The sequence below is a fragment of the Piliocolobus tephrosceles genome, chromosome 19, assembly GCF_002776525.5.
Source record: "Piliocolobus tephrosceles isolate RC106 chromosome 19, ASM277652v3, whole genome shotgun sequence".
NCBI lineage: Eukaryota > Metazoa > Chordata > Mammalia > Primates > Cercopithecidae > Piliocolobus > Piliocolobus tephrosceles.
Window position 1 is genome coordinate 17,695,319 of NC_045452.1, and position 23,381 is coordinate 17,718,699.

The following is a 23,381-nucleotide window of genomic DNA, read 5'->3' on the forward strand; positions in this document are numbered from 1 at the left end:
AAAAAAAAAAAAAAAAATATATATATATATATATATATATATATATAAAATATACACACACACACACACACACATATATATATATATATATGTTAATAGGGTAATAATAAGAAACAGAGCTGGAAAAATGGGAAGCAAATTGTAGCAAGCCTTGAATGTCTGGCTCAGTTTTCACAAAATTCTGCTCAAGTTATAGCCCCCAAAATGACTCCCTCTTTATATGCATGCTGCCAAGACCCATGAGTCAGGTAAATAAACTTACACAGATTTCATTTCCTTCACAAAGACCTCTTTTTCTTGGAGATGTCCAACAGCTAGATTCCTGAGCTAGAAATTTCAAATCTACAGATATGATTCATTTCAAATAGTGAATAAGAATCAAAAGGAAAACGAGAAAATAGACTTAAATCAGAGTGTGAGAACTAATCATTCCCTTGTAAAGCTTCCTTACGGCCTCTTTTCCATAAAATAAATGAGAAAAATGACTTACTAGCCCTATTACATGCCAAGAAATTTACATATGTCATCTCTGATACTGTAACAACCTTTCATAATAGGAATTATTCCTATTTTACAGATGAAGAAATTGAGGCTCGGAGAAGAACAAAAACTTGCCTAAAATCATTTAGCCTGCAACAGCAGGATTGATATTTAAATCCAGAACCAAGGAGGGGGTGTGTGTGTGTGCGTGTGTGTTTGGGGGGGGGGCAGGGGTGTCTGTCTACAGAGAAATTGCCACGAAACAGCTTTATATAGAAGTTACAGTTTAAAGGCCGGGCGCGGTGGCTCAAGCCTGTAATCCCAGCACTTTGGGAGGCTGAGACGGGCGGATCACGAGATCAGGAGATCGAGACCATCCTGGCTAACACGATGAAACCCCGTCTCTACTAAAAAATACAAAAAACTAGCCGGGCGAGGTGGCGGGCGCCTGTAGTCCCAGCTACTTGGGAGGCTGAGACAGGAGAATGGCATGAACCCGGGAGGCGGAGCTTGCAGTGAGCTGAGATCCGGCCACTGCACTCCAGCCTGGGCGAGTCTCAAAAAAAAAAAAAAAAAGAAGTTACAGTTTAAAAAAATAAAAGCCAATGAACCTAGCTGATCCTCACTCTGCCATATCCCTTAGGACATGCAGAAAGCAGCACAATTTCTCTTCATCACATTAAGAGCTTTCTTGTCCAAACATGCTTGCTACCAAGCATCTGGAGAAAGCTGTTAGCCAAGCACGAAGCCACTACAAACCTGCAAATCTTTCTTGAAGGAACCACCATGCCTCAGCAGAGAGGCAAATGCCTGTTTTCATAGTCGCTTTCATAAAATAGTTATTCAGAATTTATCCAAGCCTAGCAAATATGAATGAAAACAATTCTGTTTTCTTTTATTGGAGAAGGAAGAAGATATGTATTACAAAATCTCATAATTGAGAACAAATATTTGCAAACTCTAAATCTGACCAAGAATTTGTACCCAGAATATATAAAGACTTCTTACAACTCAATAAGAAGAAAAACCAAATAAAAACTGGGCAAGAAACCTGAATAGACATCTCACCAAAGCAAACATGAGTGGCTAAAAAGCACATGAAAAGGTACCCACTTAATTATTAGGGAAATGCAAATTAAACCACAATGAGCTATTACCATACAGTCATTAGAACAAAAAGTTAGATAAAACCAAACCACTTTGGAAAATAGTCTGCAGTTTCTTTAAAAGTTATGCATGAGGCTGGCCATGGTGTCTCAAGCTGGTAATACCAGCTACTCAGGGAAGCTGAGAAAGGAGGATCACTGGAGGTAGGAGTTCAAAGCTAAATTGAACTATGATTGCACCACTGCACTCCAGCATTGGCGACCTCATTTCTCTTTTATTATGATTATTAATATTTTATTTTATTTTATTTTTGTATTTCTAGTAGAGATGAGGTTTCACCGGGTTAACCAGGCTGGTCTCGAACTCCTGACCTCAAGTGATCCACCCATCTCAGCCTCCCAAAGTGCTGGGATTAAAAAGAAGAAATTATGCATGAGATTAGCATAGCCTCAGTAATTCCACTCCTAGAAACCTACCCAAGAGAAATTAAAGTATGTCAACGCACAGACTTGCAGGTAATTCTTCATATCAGCACTATTCATAATAGCCAAACTGGAAACAATACAAATATCTACCAACTGGCAAACACATAAACAAAAGGTGATACATCCCTACAATTAAATATTATTTAGCAAAAAAAAAAAATGATACAGTGATACATAGGACAACCTGGATGAACCTCAAAAACATTATAGTAATTGTAGAAATCTCATGCCAAAGACTACATATATCATGTAATTCCATTTATATAAAATGTCCAAAAGAGACATTTTTTTTTTTTGGAGACATGGTCTCGCTGTGTTGCCCACGCTGATCTTGAACTCCTGGGCTCAAAGGATCCTCCTGCCTTGGCCTCCCAAAGTACTGGGATACAGGCATGAGCTACCGTGCCCAGCACAAAAGAGGCAATTTTATGAAGTCAGAAAGCAGAGCAGTAGTTGCTGGGGAAGAGAGGGAGGACTGGAGAGGGAGCAGGGAAAGACTACAAAGGAATTTGAAAGAATCTGGGGAATGAGGGAAATGTACTAAAACTGGACTGTGACACAATGCTCTATGTTTATTAAATATCACTGAACAAGTCACTTACGTTGAGTAAATTTCAGGTACAGAAATGACACCTTAATAGAACTTTTTTTGTTTGTTTTTGGTTTTGGTTTTGAGACGGAGTCTCACTCTGTCACCCAGGATGGAGTTCAGTGGCATCATCTCAGCGCACTGCAACCTCCGCCTCCTGGGTTCAAGCGATTCTTATGCCTCAGCTTCCGAGGAGCTGGGATTACAGGCACTCGCCACTACGCCCAACTAACTTTTGTATTTTTAGTAGAGATAGGGTTTCCCCACATTGGCCAGGCGGGTTTCGAGCTCCAGACCTCAGGTGATTCCCCCGCCACGGTCTCTCAAAGCACTGGGACTGGGCGTGAGCCACCGTGCTGGCCATAGAGCTTTTTAAAAAGCAATTGCCAAATACTTATTTATATTTATTTTCTCTATATAGTTAAGGGAAACAAATATGTTAGAAAGGCAAAGTCATAATATTTTGTTTGGATATAAAATATTTAAATAGTCATAATAATATAATTATTATGTATTCACAAATCAGTAAATACCGAATTGACCCAAAAAATGGCTTCACTAGAAGGAAAGAGAGGGTCTATAAACTGTTCATTTCTGGCCAGGCGCAGTGGCTCATACCTGTAATCCCAACACTTTGGGAAGCTGAAGCAAGCGGATCACTTGAGGTCAGGAGTTCGAGATCAGCCTGGCCAAAATGGAGGAACCCCATCTCTACTAAAAATGCAAAAATTAGTTGGGTTTGGTGGCATGCGCCTATAATCCCAGCTACAAGGGAGGCTGAGGCACAATAATCACTTGTACCCGGGAGGTGGAGGTTGCAGTGAGCCAAGATCACAACACTGCACTCCAGCCTGGGCAATACAACGCGACCTTGTCTCAAAAAATAAAAATAAAATAAAACTGCTAATTTCTCATCTTCAACAGAAGGAAGCCAAAGAATAATGCCAAAATTTGGACAAATCAGGAAACAGCAGAATAAGCATATTATTTATCATGGCAGTGAGCAGCAGAAGAAATAAAATGGTCTTTCCCAGGAGTGAAAAGATTTGTAACTGTTTGAAGAACGAAATGACGTAAAATGTAATAGTAAAGCTGATTACATGGATTGAGAAAAGTGCTACAAGAACGCTATAGACACTACAGCATATACCAGACCTTCATCCACTAGAGGGTGCAAGGACAACACCACAGAAGGACCTGAACTATTGATGGGTGACCTGAGGTCAGACGTTGGACAGAAGCAACAGTTTGAAAAAGCTTTGCACAAAGGCTAAGAGTGGGGTTCTAGACAACCTAATAGAAAAAAAAAAAAAAGCAATTTCACACTTTCTGTAATTTAAGAGCAAAGCACAAGCATGTTCAATTAAATAAAAGAGGATCAGAAAGAAACTTATTATAGATTGTGAGATACAGAAGGGTTAACATTTTACTTCTGAACCATTTTAATCCAGTCTCCAGCTGGGAGGTCTTAGAGTTTGGGTGGAAAGATGGCAAGTAGGGGAGTGACTGCTAAAAAGTATGGGGTTTCTTGTGTCCGGGCGCAGAAGCTTATGACCGTAATCCCAGCACTTTGGGAGAAGGCGGGTGGAGCGCATAAACTCAGGAGTTCAAGACCAACGTGGGCAACATGGTGAAACCCCATCTCTACCAAAAATACAAAAATTAGGCCGGGCGCGGTGGCTCAAGCCTGTAATCCCAGCACTTTGGGAGGCCGAGACGGGTGGATCACCAGGTCAGGAGATCGAGACCATCCTGGCCTACACGGTGAAACCCCGTCTCTACTAAAAAATACAAAAAACTAGCCGGGCGAGATGGCGGGCGCCTGTAGTCCCAGCTACTCAGGAGGCTGAGGCAGGAGAATGGCGTAAACCTGGGAGGCAGAGCTTGCAGTGAGCCGAGATTGCGCCACTGCACTCCAGCCTGGGCGACAGAGAGAGACTCCGTCTCAAAAAAAAAAAAAAAAATACAAAAATTAGCTGGGCATGGAGGCGTTTACCTGCAGTCCCAGCTACTCAGGAGACTGAGATGGGACGATCACTTGAGCCTGGGAGGCGGAGGCTGCAATGAGCAGAGATCACGCCACTGCACTCCAGCCTAGGTGACAAAGTGAGACTCCATCTCAAAAAAATAAAGGTATGAGGTTTCTTTAAGGTTGCATTTTTAAGGACACTAAGTATTAGAATAATGTTTTTCAAACAGGTTGCAATCCATTAGTGGGTCCAGGAAAAATTCAGCAGACATCAGTTTTGGTCAATCGTTGGTCACAATCGACAGTTTTTTGAAGGGGACAGAAAATATCACAGTACTTAGAACATGGTTAAGATAGGCAGCATTCGATAAGACTAATTCTAAGTTATAGTCAACACATACGTTTGTGTGTATACTGGGGCATGACATAAAAGCAACTGCCTCCTTGGGGTCACAGTCTTTTTTTAAGCTCAAAAGCACTAAGCTAGAACCTGAACACCCTTACCATGCCCTCCATTCCACTAACTATCCCTGAGGGAAGAAAAGTCATTATCATTTCTTCAACCAAGTCAAATGAGTACTACAGAAGATGCATTTGCTATTGTACACGGCTCCCAATTTTAAAAAAGCCTTAAGAGTTCATTACAAAAATCTGACTAAAATAAAGTTCATTTTCTACCCATGAAAAAACTGGTTAGAAAAAAGAAAAAAAATTTTGAGGAAAGAAAAGACTTTTTAAGAAAAAAACCCTTAGGTCATTTTAAATTTACCCTCTATATTAAAAGTAAGCCTGCCACTCTGAATTTAAATCTTTACTTGTCTATGTTATATTTGTCACCTCCTTTGATGTTCCCACTTGTTTCTGCTAATCAGTGGGACATATCCACATGGTGTCTTTCAACAGAATTTTAGAAAATTAAAGAAAAAAATGTAGTTTTGAGAAGTCACTGACAAGCATTTCAAACATCAAAGAATGGACCCAGTGTGGTGGTTCACATCTGTAATTCTAGCACTTTGGGAGGCTGAGGTGAGCGGATCACCTGAGGTCAGGAGTTTGAGATCAGCCTGGCCAACATGGCAAAACGCTGTCTCTACTAAAAATAGAAAAGTTAGCCAGGCTTGGTGGTGCATGTCTGTAATCCCAGCTACTCAGGAGGCTGAGGCAGAAGAATCACTTGAACCCGGGAGGCGGATGTTGCAGTGAGCCGTGATTGCGCCACTTCATTCCAGACTGGGTGACAGTTTCAAAAAAAATTGACAACATGACATTTTTCTTTGTATTTAAAATAAGAAAAGATAAATTTTAGATCATAAACTATTTTAACAAACAAGATAGAAAACTTGACAGAAATAAGTTATTCAAGGGACTTCCAGGTCATATGAAGACTTCATGCTCCCACATTCTCCGAAGATTCCAGAATATCTTGTCACACCAGCAAAAGAACATTCATATTCAGAGACACTGACAGAAAAATACAAAAGGGAAATACAAGACATGGAGGCTGAAAATCAGGGTTCAAGTCCCATTCTTTGCTTACTACCTATGTAAGGAAGACTGGGAGATTCATTTGACAGTCTCTGTGCTTTGGTATTCTTTTATCTATAAAACAGGGATAATAAAGCCCAATCTACCTGGTTGAACTACTGTGAAGATCAAAACTGGATATATACAGGATTGTTTTGTAAACTGTAAAGTACTTAGCAGACATTACTAAAAAAGAAAAGGAAGGAAGGAAGGAAGGAAGGAAGGAAGGAAGGAAAGAAAGAGAGAAAGAAGGAAAGAAAGGACTATACTGAGGATACTGCTAATCAACAGCACTACTTTTTTTTTTTTTTTTTTTTTTGAGACAGAGTCTTGCTCTGTTACCTAGGCTGGAGTGCAGTGGCATAATCTCAGCTCACTGCAACCTCCAACTCCGGGGTTCAAGCAATTCTCCTGCCTCAGCCTCCCGAGTAGCCGGGATTACAGGCATGCACCACCACGCCCAGCTAATTTTTTTGTATTTTTAGTAGAGATTTTAGTAGAGATTTTTAGTAGAGTTTCACCATATTGGCCAGGCTGGTCTCGAACTCCTGACCTTGTGATCCTCCTGCCTTGACCTCCCAAAGTGCTAGAATTACAGGCGTGAGCCACCACGCCTGGCCCTTCAGCACTACTTTCAACACTTAGTTTTGAAAGTATCCCACTGCTGAACTTCCCTTACTTGGTTAGGCCACCCCAATGAAGCAAAACAAATTATCTCTAGTTTGTGTGTATCTGCTCTAATCCTCTTCCCTACCCATCCCCCAAACTGAGTTGACTCTAAAACAATAAAACAAAATTTAGCCAATAACCACTAAGGAGATACAAAATTGATGAAACAAAAGTAAGCCTTCCCTATGGTTGATTAAAGTATAAACCTCTTTTAATCAATTAATTTGTTAAATTAACTAACGTTCTCCAGTTCCCAAGTCTAATAAAGGGATGCTTTTAACAGTCTTAGCCCACCTAAAACTAGTAAACAACTCTCTCCTATTTGCCCCCAGCCCTACTTCTATCAGTAGCTGAGTTGTATGCTTACCAAAAATTACTTGTGTTTATTCACCTGCCAGTTTATAGAAGTCATAAGTTCTTATAATTATATAATTAAATGTTTTATATATATATATATATATGCATCAATGAAATAAATTAGAAAAGTTTCCTTGAAAACAACTCTAATGTGAATGCTTTGTGAAAAACAAGTCAAGACACTGAAAACTTTTGCTCAAATTAGATGTGGGCAGGACAACTGTAAAAGACTGGGGAAGAAGGGGGAATCATACAAATTTAGCTACACAGTTTGACCCAAATTACTCTGAATGTCATTAAGACCTTGTTCCTCTTTAAAACAAACAAATTAGAACTCACAGATGATGCTCTGGGAGCATAGTTTATGCGAAAAATTCAAGTAGTATTTCAATCACATCTATATATAAGGACCTTGACCTCATATCAGGAAACTGAAGAGTAAACATATATTTGTTTAAATTAAAAATGCTCTATATTAAAATAAAGGTTTAAAATATTTCCCCACTTCAACCAGTTGTTAGGATTAACTCATGGCCTACTAGTTCTGATCACATTGGTTAAGAAAACACTGCCTGTATTTCTTTAATTAGAGAAGGATGGCCATACATCCCAGTTTACCTGGGACTGTTTGAAACTAATTATTGGCATCACTTTTTATTCTCAAAAGTGCCCAAACTTGAATGCTAAAGTTTATATGGTCACCTTATTTATAACAGACATAAAGTTGTTGCACCAAGAGCGAGCGAGGGCCAGCCTTAGGACCCCCATCACTTTCCAGAAAACCCCTAAGGGCCATCCTATATAAACAATCTTAGCAAAAACAGGAAGCCTGCTGTGCAGAACAAAGCCCTCTTCTAATCAGACTGCTGCTCTTAAGTTCTTCTTATATAAAAACCCTAGAGCTGATGCACACAAGTATTCTCCCACTTTAAAAATACTGCAAATCCATAAAACATTCCAGCCTTAATCAGGGCCTGGGAACACGCCTAAGCACATGCACATAAATCACAAATAAACAGTCAACTAGGAATCTAAACCACTACACATGGTATCATCAATCTAAAATCCTGCCTGGCTTTATTTATTTATTCATTTATTTTTGAGACAGGGTCTTGTTCTGTCGCCCAGGCAGGAGTGCAGTGGCACAATCATAGCTCACCGCAGCCTCAGTCTCCCAGGCTCAAGCGATCCTCCCACCTCAGCCTCCCAAGTAGCTGGGACTACAGGCACACACTACCACACTCGGCTGATTTATTTTATTTTTAGTAAAGACAAGGTCTTGCTATGTTGCCCAGGCTGGTCTCCAACATCCTGAGCTCAAACAATCCTCCTGCCTTGGCCTCCCAAAGTGCTGGGATTAGAGATGTAAGCCACTGCACTTGGTCCTGCATGGCCTTAGATAAAATTTCTCACTTTTCTGAACTAGTTTTCACTTATGTAAAACTGGAACAGTGTTTGTCTCCTCCACTTCCACAGAGAAACGACGTTAGCAAGTACAGTGAAATGCTCAGAGTGTTTTCTAAAAGCAATGGATTGTCATCCCATAAAGCTTCCTAACAGATCGGGAAAGAAGGCTGAGGTTACCGTGCATAAACATGCAAGAGGTGGCAGCTGGTTTTCCCTGCTCCTTTCCTTCAGGTTTTTAATTCAAATGTGCTATTGGGACTGTATATAACATGATAAAAGAATCACTAAAAACGTGAAATGCTGGTGGTACACCTGGTGCTAACAACCTCAGTAGTAATAATCTTTAGTCAGGAGTCACGGACTTCTACGTCTGTGGTTGAGCTTGAAGAAGTCTATGAAGCCCCCACATTATTTTGTAATAATGTAAATGAGTGAATGGGCACATTCACACATGACCACATTTTCCTCTGGTCAATAAATAATTCTCCAGTACAGAGAAAAGGACCCTCAGACAGAAGACAAATTTCAGTTCTTATTCAGCCACTTACTTGAATTGTTGCCTTGGATAAGTCACTTTACCTCTGTGTGCTTCAATTTCCTTATCTTTCCAAAGGGAATATTTGCCTTATCTACTTCAAAAGGGGTGTTTGGAAGAATAAGATGAGAAAACACCATGAAAGTGGTCCACAACAATCAAAAAAAAAAAAAAATAACTCTTTGAATATCACCATTCAGCCACTGATAAGAATCTTGTCTGCAGATGGTTCTTATCTATTTAGAAAGGAACAGTGAAAGAATAAGGAAAGCAAACAGGCCGGTGTGGGGGCACACACCTGTGGCCCCAGCTACTCAGGAGGCTGAGGTGGGACGATCAACACCCCGGGGGTCAAGGCTGCAGTGAGCCATGTTCATGCCACTGCACTCCAGTGTGGGTGACAGAGCAAGACCCTTTTGATTTTGGTCTCAAAAACCAAACCAAACCAAACCAAAACAACAACAACAAAAAAGGGAAAGCAAATAAAGGCACAATTAAAATTCACCTTCACCCCATTCCCCAGTTCCTTGATTTGCTGAGCCAAAACCATGCTGAGGAGACGTAAAGATCACAAATTCCATTTCCACCAGCTCAGCCTGTTCAGCGACCAGTGTTTCATGCTGATAAATGCCTCCCAAATCTCAAAACACAAAGTAAGAGTTCACAAGGTTAGGCGCATTAATTAGCAGTACTCATTTGGATTCTGTATTCATCAAATACAACAAGCAGCTATTCAATATTTGCCTATTTGCACACTCTAAGATCTCTAATTCAAAGATCCAACCAGAGTACAAAATAAAGCCCATGAAAATAAACTAAAATAAACCTGTCACCATCAGAATGTGCCACAAAGTAAATTAGCAGCTTTAAACCATGGCAAAGGGCTGTAACAGGCCTGCAGCAGAGATAGCATGAGTAATGAATGTGCAGGTTACAGAAGTGGGCCCCTGCTGCAAAACAAAGAAAAAATAAAGTAGGCACAATCAAAGAGACTACTTTTTTAGGCTTTAATAAATTCCTATTAACTCTTTTTGCTTAGCTCCTTATTGATCTATAATCCCCACAAGAAGAATACAGTACCCTTTCAGTCTTCTAAACTCAGACTTTACATCAATTAGCTTTACCTTCCTAAATCCAGAATAAGCAACATTTTATAAATAATAAAGTAACTGCATTAGTTTGCAAGACTAGATTAAGAGACTAACCATGACCCCTTTATTACATGTCCTAGGTGAAAAGTACAGGATGAAACAGAAACTGTCACCACCTTTAAAGCAGCCCATAGGACTGCAGTTCTCAAGCGCACTACATAGCAGAATCACCTTTGGGATTTATAAACATTTGAATGGGTAAGCCCAACCTTAACTTACCCAATCAGAATCTCCATAGGGTGGATCTCCAGGTATGAGAATTTTTTCTGATATATGACTAAGATATAAAAGTACTATCAAAGGGCATAAGTTTCCCAGCTTAGAGAAGCTCTAGCACAGACACAAACCAGAAAGAAAAGCAAATAAATCTTTATTTTTTTTTAGATTTGGGATAAATGGCCCTATCTTTTACCAAAAGCTTCCATCTTCAATATCAACAGTGATGAACTCAGTGGGGGATGAACACAGAGATAACAACACTTCTTCTCTCCATGCCCTATCTGGGGCCAATCTGACATCAACTCAGCACCAAAAGTGCAAGAATTGGACAAATACTCTCAAATCTGAAAGGCCTGCAAATAGGTGACTACTGATTATCAACCATCCTAGTTTTTGTTTTCTTGTAGTTGTTGTTTTTGTTTGTTTTTTGTCTTGTTTTTGAGACAAATTCTCACTCTGTCACTCAGGCTGGAATGCAATGGCGCAGTCTCAGCTCACTGCAACCTCCGCCTCCCCAGTTCAAGCAATTCTCCTGCCTTAGCCTCCCGAGTAGCCAGGACTACAGGTGTGCACCACCATGACTGGCTAATTTTTGTATTTTCAGTAGAGACAGGGTTTCACTATGTTGGCCAGGCTGGTCTCGAACTCCTGACCTCATGATCCACCCACCTTGGCCTCCCAAAGTGCTGGGATTACAGGTGTGAGCCACCGCACCCAGCCGACCATCCTAGTTTTTAAGATCCGCTTCAGGAGCTCTGATGAGATTCAGTGAACTTCTGGAAAGGACACTATGAACTCTTTCGTTTAGCACTATAACTCATATCCCTTGGACAAGTAGAACAATGGTAGTTTTTTTTTTGACAACCCTATAAGGAATAATAGCATTCCAAGATATTTCTAGGAGCTACCCTTTCAAATCTCCTGAAGAACGTCAATATCTCCAAACAGCAAGGAGACAAATTTCTTTTGGAGGCAAGGTGATTTAAGCCACACCATTTCTCTAAGAGGAAGCCTTACCTGTTCCTCTATCCTAGCTCTGCTTCAACGTCATGTGCTCAAGTCTTCAAACAGCAAAAAGATAGGGAAGGCATTTTATACACTTGCCTAAACCATACTGAGGGTGTCTTGTAGGAAGCAGTTCTGCTCTGACCCATAACAGGGCCTGGGCTTTTCCAGTCATCCTCCCATCTAACAAAGAAAGGCGGCAGAAACTTCGCTTTCTTAAGCAAGCCTTCCCTGATTAAAACCATAAGGCTGAATTCCCTCAGGGAGGAGAATGGAATTTTCTTGCTACAGATCATTACAAGGACTCAAAAACTCTGTGCAGGCAGGGGCTAACTGGCAGGTAATAAAGAGACAAGTCCAGCATTCAGAATTATGAGGCATCGAGAAAACCAAGTCAAAAAATTATTATGTAGCGTGGAGAAGAAAATACAAAAGCAATCGTGACTGTGCTTGAGTAATTATTTTCTCTTATAATATCCATAATTTTAATAACATAATACTTACAGAATTTTAAAATATGCTTAATTTACATCTGTAAAAGTACATTCATTGCTGAAACAAGCCACATTCCCTTTCAAAGTAAGTAATTTCAGGAAATGTTCTCTATCATAGCAACTCTTTGATGAAACACACCACACACATACATCATCTGAGTTACAAATAGCAGATACCAACCTGGCTGTCCCGCGCTGGGAATCCATGATAACCTGGAGTCAGAGGCTCGTTCTATGAGAAAGACAAGAAAAATATCAAACTATGAGATGAAAGAAAATGTTAAGAATAATCAAAATCATCCAAACTGATCAAATATAAATTCCTGCCCTGGTTCCTAAAATGTTCCATTAACTGTATTCCACCCTACCTAAGTGTATATATCTCCTCGTTAAGCCTCTACACTGGCAAAAACAAAAAACAGTATTTGCTTAGGAGCACCATTCAGAAAAACTATTTTCCTCCTTATACAGCTAAATCTGTTTCCTTTCCAGTATATCTTAGGCAGGGTGCTACTGAGACTGGGGTCAGAGTAATTCCTAACTTCATCGTACACTGTGGGACTTCAACATCCCCAGTCCCAATTCACAGTAAGCCACTAGCACCCCTAAACACTAGGATAACTAAAAACTTGTTGGTTTATTTCCAAATGTCCTCCGGATGGAAAGTGGACAAGTACCAACCCTGCTGAGAACTGCCTCTTGACCCAGAAAAGTTCTAGGTCCTCGTCTCTATCAACCTGTTTCCCCTCAGTTTTTACTTTTGTATTTATTTATTTTTTGTTTTATCCCCTCAGTTCTCTTAAATCTGGATGAAATTCAACCTCTGTTCAAGACTTTCTCTACTACTCTATATCATCCTATGGACTTAAGTGACTCCTCTTCATATTTAATATTTAATTAGCTTACTTGTGCAGCTTACTTTTTATGTTATTTATGATTCTAATTAATCTTATTTTTTAAAGGTATATCATGTTGAGTGTCTGTCTCATCTTCACTTTAAACCACTAAATCAAGATCCTTGAGGGCAAGGATGATAGCTAATAAAAGCTATGCAAACCCTAAGTTAGTATAAGGTCATATAACATGAACACTCATTTCCAGCTTATTTGACCCATTCAATCATTCAGTTAACATATACTAATATTAAAATTTTCCAACCACTGTTAGTTGACTGATGGAGTAAAGAAGATAAATAAAAACAAGGCCCTTGCTTTCAAGGGAACTTTTAAATGAGGGAAGATACATGTGCACACAAAGGAGTAAATGAGAACATACAGTGCTTTTGTAATTTTCAAAGTGCTCAACATTGTTACTTAGATATTCATCCTTCCATTCATTTGTACTTTCATTCCTACTAGCAGAACAGCGTAAAATAAATTTTCTTTTTTTTTTTTTTTTTTTTTGAGACGGAGTCTCGCTTGATTGCCCGGGCTGGAGTGCAGTGGCCGGATCTCAGCTCACTGCAAGCTTTGCCTCCCGGGTTTATGCCATTCTCCTGCCTCAGCCTCCCCAGTAGCTGGGACTACAGGCGCCTGCCACCTCACCCAGCTAGTTTTTTGTATTTTTTAGTAGAGACGGGGTTTCACCATGTTAGCCAGGATGGTCTCGATCTCCTGACCTCGTGATCCGCCCGTCTCAGCCTCCCAAAGTGCTGGGATTACAGGCTTGAGCCACCGCGCTCGGCAAGAAATTTTCATTGATAGGACTTTTGAATACAACAATACAGTAAACTTTCCACTAATTGGTAGGTTGACTATATTCAGATATTTGATAGTCAAAAACATGAAAGTCCGAAGACAACTTAAGCTCACTGCAGAGACCCTGTGTCTTGTTCATCATGATTTCCCTGAGATCTAGCACGGTATCTAACACACGTAGACACCCAAAAGAATGTGTAAATACATGGAGCTAAATAACCAGAAAAATGTGTAGGAATTCAGTCACTGAGGCAATCATAGACAATCCAAGTTCTCTTTATCTATTCCTATGAACCTGTTTTGGACATGTTAATATTTATAGTCTCCTCAAAGAAAGCACATTAGACACTGAGGATAACTGCCTTTAAAAAAAATCATGGGTACCAAAACAATCTTGTAAAACAAGAAAAAAGTTGAAGGACTCCCACTTCCTGATGCCACAGTTTACTACAAAGCAACAATAATCAAGAGAGTGTAATACTGACATAAGGATACACACATAAACCAACAGAATACAACTGAGAGTCCAGAAACATGCCCTTACAGTTATATCTCATCAAAGGGAAAAGGACAGTCTTTTCAACAAACGACACTAAGACAACTGGACATCCACATGTAAAAGAATGAAGTTGGAACCCCACCCCACACTATAAACAATATTAACTCAAAATAGAGCATATTTAAAACCATAAAACTCTTTAAAAAAAAAAAAAAAGATAAGAGCTAATCTTCTTGACCTTTGATTAAACAACAGTTTCTTCAATGTGACACCAAAAGCACAATCAACAAAGGAAAACAAATAAATCAGACTTCATCAAAATGTAAAACTTTTGGCTGAGTGCAGTGGTTCATGCCTGTAATCCCAGCACTTTGGGAGACCAAAGGAGAATTGCTTGAGGCTAGGAGTTTAAGACCAGCCTGGGTAACACAGTGAAACCCATCTCTACAAAAAATCTCAAAAAATAGCTGGATGTGGTGGCACACACCTGCAGTCCTAGCTATTCAGGAGGCTGAGACAGGAAGATCGCCTGAGCCTGGGAGTTTGAGGCTTCAGCAAGCTATGATCACACCACTGCACTCTAGCCTGGGACAACAGAGCAAGCACACTTCCTTAAAAAAAAATTTTTTTTTTTTTTTAAAGATTGGGTGCAGTGACTTACACCTGTAATCCCAGCACTTTAGGAAAACAAGGTGAGAGGGTCTCTTGAGCCCAGTTCAAGACCAGCCTGGGCAACTTAGTGAGACCCCACTTCTAAAAAAAAAAAATTATTTAAATTATGTTTTGTGCTTCAAAGAATACCATCAAGAAAATAAAAAGATAACCCACAGAATGGAAGAAAATATTTGCAAGTCATATGTTTGATAAGGAATGTGTATCCCAAATACATAAAGAACTCTTAAAACTCAAGAACAAAAGGACGTGGCCAGGCACGGTGGCTCAAGCCTGTAATCCCGGCACTTTGGGAGGCCGAGACGGGCGGATCACGAGGTCAGGAGATCGAGACCATCCTGGCTAACACAGTGAAACCCCGTCTCTACTAAAAAATACAAAAAAACTAGCCGGGCGAGGTGACGGGCACCTGTAGTCCCAGCCACTCGGGAGGCTGAGGCAGGAGAATGGCGTAAACCTGAGAGGCGGAGCTTGTAGTGAGCTGAGATCCGGCCACTGCACTCCAGCCTGGGTGACAGAGTGAGACTCCGTCTCAAAAAAACAAAACAGAAAAAAGAACAAAAGGACGAATAACTTAAAAATTGGCAAAATATTTGTACAGCCAGTTCTCCAAAAGAGATGTGCAAATGGCCAGTAAGTACATGGAGATGCTCAATATCATAAGTCATTATGCAAATCAAAACCACATTGAGATAAAACTCACACTCATCAGAATAGTTATAATCAAAAAGACAGACAACAATAAGTATTGTCAAAGATGCGGAGAAATCAGAATTCTTCCACACTGCGGGTGGGAATGTAAAATGGTACAGCTGCTCTGGAAACAGCTGGATAGTCCTTCTATTAAACATAGAGTTAGTTATATGACCGAGCAATTCCACACCTGGGTATATAACTAAGAAAAGTGAAAACATATGTCCACACAAAATAATACACATGAATATTCATAGCAGCATTACTTCATAATAACCAAACAGCAGGAAAAAAACAAATATCAGTCGATTGATGAATGGATAAATGAAGTATGGTACATCTATAGTGGAATATTATTCAATAATTTTAAACATAAAGTACAGATACAACACAGATGAATACTGAAAACACCATGCTTGAAAACAGACACAAAAGGCCACAAATGATATAATTCAATTCGTTTGAAATGTCAAGAAGAGGCAGATTCATAGAGACAGAAAATACATTAGTGGTTCCAGGGACTAGCAGGAAGAAACGAGCAGTGACTGCTAACGGCTACGAGGTTTATCTGGGGGGAGATGACAATGTTCTGGAATTAGATATTAGTGATGGATGCACACATCCATTATTATACTAAAAACCACTGAAACACTAAAAGCACTTCATAAAGGTGAGATTTATGGTCTGTGAGTTATATCTCATTAAATTATTTAAAAATTATAATAGTTATAGGCAATGTTGGCTATTTTTCATACTGATTTTTATAGGGGAAACATGCAGTTTAGATTTTAACAAAAGAACAAGGCTCCTTCTGAAATGCACAAGTGGCTTTTATTTGTTCTGGATTCTACAAATTTACTTCCACACACCATTCTCTACAAATTTTAACAATGATGATGATAATCCCCCAATATTGAGCACCTAATCAGTACAGTTCCAGGATGGAGGGGAAGAGGAAGGGATAGAGGCAAAGAGAATGAGCTAATATAGCAGTATACAAAAATACATTTCCTATCACTGGGGAAACTAACTGAGAGAAGGTAAGTAACTGGCCCGATAACACATAGATATTGAATGGGAAAGTCAAACTGCCAACCTGTGTCTGCTGGACTACAAAGCCGTTGTTCTTTCCATTTTTCCAGGTCTCATCCCTTCTAATCATTCCATATTATCCCCTTACAAGAAACATTTCATGATTGTCTAAGAAGGGCATTAAGAAAGTAATCAAAAATCCCAAAAGCATATTAACAGAAATTCATCACTCCCAGAGGACATCCCACATATGAACCATATTCCGTGAAATCCTGGAGTTCAACAATGCAAAAAAACCAAAACAAAACAAAACAAAAAAAAGTCCTATAAGGAAAAGATCACATTTGTATAAGCCAGTATTGTCAAAAACTTCAATAGAAAAGTTGGTCCTAACAGGTTGCACAGAGATGTGTCAGAGGAAATGGATTTACTCCTCCACCTGCCTTGGCAAAGCATTACTCTTCTTTATTTCCTACCTCTCAGATAAGGCTATTTGGAACTCTCAAGCCTTCCTTGCATATACCCGTCTCTTACACATGCATTACTTTTGCATGACTTTGAATTTTACAGACATGGATCCTATTGCAGGTATTATTTAGTAATTTGGCATTTTTGCTCGATACTATGTAAGATTCATCTCCACTAGTGCACATAACTATTTTACTAACTATGATTGCCATTTAGTATTCTCTTATAAACTATAAACATGTCAAATAAATTACTTATCTGTCCTATTTTCCTGTTAATGGATAATTGAACTGTTTCCAGTTATGGTTTTTCTGCTCACACCATGCTGTCTATGAACATTCGTTTAGATTTGAGATACCATGTTTCACTTACGAGATTAGCAAAAATGGAAACACCATAAATAGGCAAAAAGATGAGTCAGTGGATACTCTCACACCTAACAGTAGGAATATCAGTATATTGGGACCCTGTTACGGAAAGTAATTTGACAGTACTATCAAAATATTGAATGCATATACCTTCTTGTAACTTCACATCTCTATCTAGACAAAGAAGCATGTGCAAAGATTTTCAAAACAATGTTGTTTGCCATAGTGAAAAACAAGAAAAAAAAACCTCAGTTTCCATTAATAACAAGGTAATAGTGTTATCAACTATTGCAAAATTTCAACATTCCACCTGCACGAGTTTTAAAACAAGGTAAAATCTTTATGAATGACCTCAGGTCACATTAAATGACAGTAGAACAGAACGCTCAAGCAGAAATGGCTAGTTACACAGAAGGCTCAGGCAGGAGGATCACTCAAGCCCTGGAGTTTGAGACTAGCCTGGGCAACACAGCGACATCCCAACTCTTTAAAAAAAAAAAAGTAACTAAAGGCATAGAAAAGATAAAGAAGGATATATAACAATCTTCTAATAGTGGTTACCTCCAAGGAGAAGAGTAAGATTTGGGGAAGGTTGAAAGGGCATGTTTTACCCAAATTTTACATTGTGTAAAATTCACATATGACTTAGAATAAAGCTGTTGTCAGTGTTTCTTAATGTTTTTTTTTTTTTTTTTTTTTTTTTTTGAGACGGAGTCTGGCTCTGCCGTTACGCCATTCTCCTGCCTCAGCCTCCCGAGTAGCTGGGACTACAGGTGCCCGCCACCTTGCCCGGCTAGTTTTTTGTATTTTTTAGTAGAGACGGGGTTTCACCGTGTTAGCCAGGATGGTCTCGATCTCCTGACCTCGTGATCCGCCCGTCTCGGCCTCCCAAAGTGCTGGGATTACAGGCTTGAGCCACCGCGCCCGGCCTCTTAATGTTTTATGACTTATAAAACCAACTACATATCTCACTTAGTCCTCACAATGTATAAAACAAGTTTTATAAATGTCATTTTACAGATGACAAAACTGAAATTCAGACAGTTTAAGTGATTTGCTCATTATCAAATAACTAATGGCAGTGGCTGAAATGACTCCAAACTTAGGTCTTGATTCTACACCCAACACTTCATGACAACTATTAGGCTGGTGCAAAATTAAAGTAATGGTAAAAACCGCAATTATTTTGTGCCAGCCTAATAGTGGGAAAGATTTGCCTGGTTTGGTCAGGGATGATTATCATTATCTAATGCTATGCAAGTCTGAGTGTTTAATCAGCATAAAAACAATAACTGGCATTTAAAGCAGAGATAGAATTACAAGGAAATCTACTGGAACAGAAGAGATGGAAATCAGATGTGTTAAAAGTCCAAAAAGAAAAGGTTTTAGTAGCGATATGTCTATAAGCAAGCATTACTGGCCTACTAAGTTAAGAATGAAAGAAATTGACTCTGTCTTGGCAGAGACTGCTCAAAAATAAAACTACATACATAAGAAACAAAATACCAATCATAAGAACCTTTATTAACTAAGAGGTCAGCCATTAAAACCATTTAGAAGCTTCTGGTTAGTGGACATGTGACAGTGCAACAGAAAAATCCTTAAGTAACTATCAAAAAAAACACCAACTGCTGGCCGGGCGCAGTGGCTCACGCCTATAATCCCAGCACTTTGGGAAGCCGAGGTGGGCGGATCATGAGGTCAGGAGATAGAGACTATCCTGGCTAACACAGTGAAATCCCGTCTCTACTAAAAACACAAAAAATTAGCCGGGTGTGGTGGCGGGTGCCTGTAGTCCCAGCTACTCGGGAGGCTGAAGCAGGAGAATGGCATGAACCCAGGAGGCAGAGCTTGGAGTGAGCCAAAATCGCGCCACTGCACTCCAGCCTGGGCGACAGAGCGAGACTCTATCTCCAAAAAAAAAAAAAACCCAATTGCCAATGGACTGTGAATGTGAATGTACAGTGGATACTGAGAGAAGTTATACACAGCAAGAAAAATAGCATCTGACTTTTATATTCTTCTTTGAGAGCTTAGATGTTCCTATATGCACCTACATCTGTAAAATCTCTTTAAGCAGAAGAATTCTTCATTTATTCAGTAAGAGTGGATTGAACAACTACTTTGAGAAACATGGTGCTGGTATTCTTGTCCTTGAGGGGCTCAGAGTCTCAAACTCCTGGCCTCAAGTGATCCTCCTGCCTCGGCCTCCCAAAGTGCTGGGATTATGGGAATGAGCCAGTGTGCTCAGCCTCAAGAAGAGAAATTGCTAAGTGACCACAGGGTGTCATTCTGCTTCCAAATCATAAGAGTTCAAAATACCTAGAGATAAGATGAAGACTTATAAGTGATACAAATCTGATAGTATCTAACAACATGGTCCCAACATGAGGTCCAACTGTTAACTAGTAAACTAAGCTTTCACTACACAAAAACTCATTCTAGCCCACATCAAGACAAGACAATCAATGATAGTTCTGTGTTACATTCACTACTCCCTCCATATTTACTGCCCCCCCCCCTTTTTTCAATTAAAAATGACCTGGTATAAGCAGCATGTTTCATGGTAAAATATGACACAGGGAATTTACTGGGTTCTCGAAGATTATCTTTGAAACACACTACAGTTTCTTCACTAGTGGTCACAGGTGTCTAAGAAATAACCAATCAAACCCCTTTTCTTTACAGGTGAGGAAGCTGAGACTTAGAGAAGTGCCTTGTCCACAGTCATTCAAACTAGGTAGATATGAAAGAGAACCCAGAATTTAGAACTCCTGACCCTCAAATCATATAAAGTATTCACCTCAGACTACTAGGTATATTATAGAAATATGTAACTCCTTTCATCATGCCATCATGCAACAGAAAGGTTGGGCTGAACCTTAGGAGTCGGTGATACAGATTGAAATTCTGGCTGGGTCACTTTCTAACTATGTGACTCTAGTCAAAATCCTTAGTATCTCTGACCCTGAATTGTCTCAGCTGTGTAACAGATAATATCTACCACATAAAGTTGCGACATTAAGTGAGATGACCAGGTGAAGCTTATCTGGCACAATATTTAACATACTGGAGAAGCTCAAAAAGAATTCCTTCCCAATCCCTATGTCTATCTGTTGCAAATTATATAGTCTATGGGAATAAATCCCATAAAGTAGCACATTTCCAAATAACCAACCTTTAATTTTCTTAGCTTACTCTACCTACATCAGTTCTTTAGGAATATGTGCCAAATGGCCATTCTGCCTCACTGTAAGGTGTTCAAAACCTAGTGATATTGTAAACTGATTCTAGTATTCAAGGACAGAATGAATGAGAATAGCTCTAAAGTGACCAAAGAAACTCTGCCTTTTGTGACATATACAGTAAAGGCCACATGACAATATTTTGGTCAACAACAGATTGCATAAACAACAGTAGTCCCAAAAGACTATAATGAAGTTGGTCAGGCAGTGGCTCACACCTGTAATCTCAGCACTCTGGGAGGCTGAGGAGGGAGGATCACCCGAGGTCAGGAGTTTGAGATGAGCCTGGCCAACATGGCGAAACCCCATCTCTACTAAAAATACAAAATTTGCTGGGTGTGGTGATGAGTGCCTTTAATCCCAGTTACTCAGGAGGCTGAGGGCACTAGACTCGCTTGAACCCAGGAGGTGGAGGTTGCAGTGAGCCGAGATCACACCACTGCACTCCAGCCTAGGCAACAGAGCAAAACTCTTTCCCAAAAACTCCTATAGCAGTGACATCATAACTGTCATAGCACAAAACATTACTTATGTGTTTGTGTGATGCTGGCATAAACAAGCCTACTGTGCTGCCAGTCACATAAAAGTCTAGCACATATAATGTACAGTTCACAGTGCTTGATAAAGATAAGTGATTATTTTACTGGTTTATGTATTTACTATACCATACTTTTTTCATTAGAGTGTGCTCCTTCTACTTATTAAAAAAAAAAAAAGTTAACTGTAAAATAGCCTCAGGGAGGTCCTTCCTGAGGTGTTCCAGCACATGGCATTGTTGTCACAGAAAATGACAGCTCCATGTGTGTTACTGGCCCTTACTACCTTCCAGTGGGAAGGATGTGGAGGTGGAAAGCATATTGATGATCCTGTCCCTGTGGAAGCCTAGGCTGATGTGTGTGTTTACGTCTTAGCTTTCAACAAAAAAAAGTTTAAAAAGTAAAAAAAAAAAAAAAAAAAATTAAAAATCTTAAAAACGTTATAGAATAAGGATACAAAGAAAATATTTTTGTACGGCTGTATAATGTGTTTGTATTTTAAGATAAGTATTAGTACAAAAGAATCAAAAAGTTAAAAAAATTTTTTAAAGTTTTTAAAGTAAAAAAGTTATAGCACACTAAGGCAAATTTGTTGTTAAAGAAAAATAATTTTGTACAAATTTAGTGTAGCCTAAGTGTACAGCGTTGATAAAGTCATCAGTAGTGTAGAGTAATGCCCGAGGCCTTCACATCCACTCACCACTCACTCACTGACTCATCCACAGCAACTTCCAATCCTGCAGGCTGCATTCATAAGTGTCCTATACCTGTGTATCATTTTTATCTTTTACACTGTATTTCTGCTGTACCTTTTCCATGTTTAGATACATTGTGTTACAATTGCCTAAAGTATTCAGTACAGCCACATGCTGTACAGACGTGCAGCCTGGGAACAAAAGGCCGTATCATACAGCCCAGGTATGACAACATATGCTTCATACAGCTAGATAGTCCATTCTGCTGTCATCAATTCCTGTTTAGCTAACACCCTCAGTTCTTTCAATTTCCTTTACAAATCCACTTTCTTCTCGCATTTAATAAAATAAAATAAAATTCAATCATGATGACAAAATTGTATTTTGAAGAACATAAATAAGAAATAAAATTCTGGCCAGGCACAGTGACTCACTCCTGTAATCTCAGCACTTTGGGAAGACAAGGTGGGAAGACTGCTTGAGCTCAAGAGGTTGAGACCAGTCTGGGCAACACAAGGAGACCCTGGGTCTATAAGAAATATTAAAAATTAGCCAGGTGTGGTGGTGCACACCTGTGGTCCCAGCTACTTGACAGGCTGAAGTGGGAGGATGGCTTGAGTCCAGGAGGTGAAAGCTGCAGTGGGCTGAGATTGTACCACGGCTTCCTGGCCTGGGCAATAGAGCAAGACTGTCTCAAAAAAAATTTTTTAATTAAAATTTAAAAAAATAAAGTTCCCCGTTAATCTTATCTTTTCTAGTGCTGAGGTTTAAGATCATACTATAAATATTCTTTAGCAGTTTCCTTTTTTTTTAATTGTGGGTTAAATATACATGAAGTTACCATTTTAGCCATTTTTCATTACACAATTCTATAGCATTAAGTAGATTTATATTGTTGTGCAACCACCACCATCCATCTCCAGAACTTTCTGATCTTCCCCAACTGAAAGGCTGCACCCAATAAACACTAACTCCCCATTCCTCTCTCCCCCCATCCACTGCCAACCAGCATTCTACTTTGTGTCTCCATCAATGTGACTCCTTTATGTATCTCACATGAGTAGAGTCAAACAATATTTGTTTGTGCTGCGACATAATCTCAGCTCACTGCACTTATCTCACTTAACATATATTTATGGTTCATCCATATTGTAGCACGTGTCAGAATTTCTGAGTCCAAATGATATCATTGTGTTAAAATTATATGAAAACACAATTTCATGTGCATAGCACTGTATGGCAGCCTACAATATGTAGTATGTAAAAATCACAGTTTGTCCATCCATTCATCTGTCAATGGACACTTGGGTGGCCTCTACCTTTTAACTATTGTGAATAAAGCTGCTATGAATATGGGTGTACAAGTATCTATTCAAGCCCCTGCCTTCAATGCTTTTGGGTAAACATTCAGAAGCAGGACTGCTGGATCACTGGTAATTCTATGGTGCTTGCACAGTGACAATATTTAACTTTTTAAGGGACTGC

The 23,381-nt window shown here is 39.4% G+C and overlaps 1 protein-coding gene across 5 annotated transcripts in view; it reads right to left on the reverse strand.

The window, feature by feature from the left end:
• RBFOX2 (RNA binding fox-1 homolog 2) overlaps nt 1-23,381 on the reverse strand; it is a 299,483-nt gene that overhangs the window by 193,371 nt on the left and 82,731 nt on the right. For all 5 annotated transcript variants that reach the window (XM_023222129.1, XM_023222135.2, XM_023222132.2 and 2 more), the window contains exon 2: nt 12,173-12,223. In XM_023222129.1, coding sequence (XP_023077897.1) covers nt 12,173-12,223 — 51 coding nt within the window. The remainder of the gene's footprint in view (nt 1-12,172; nt 12,224-23,381) is intronic.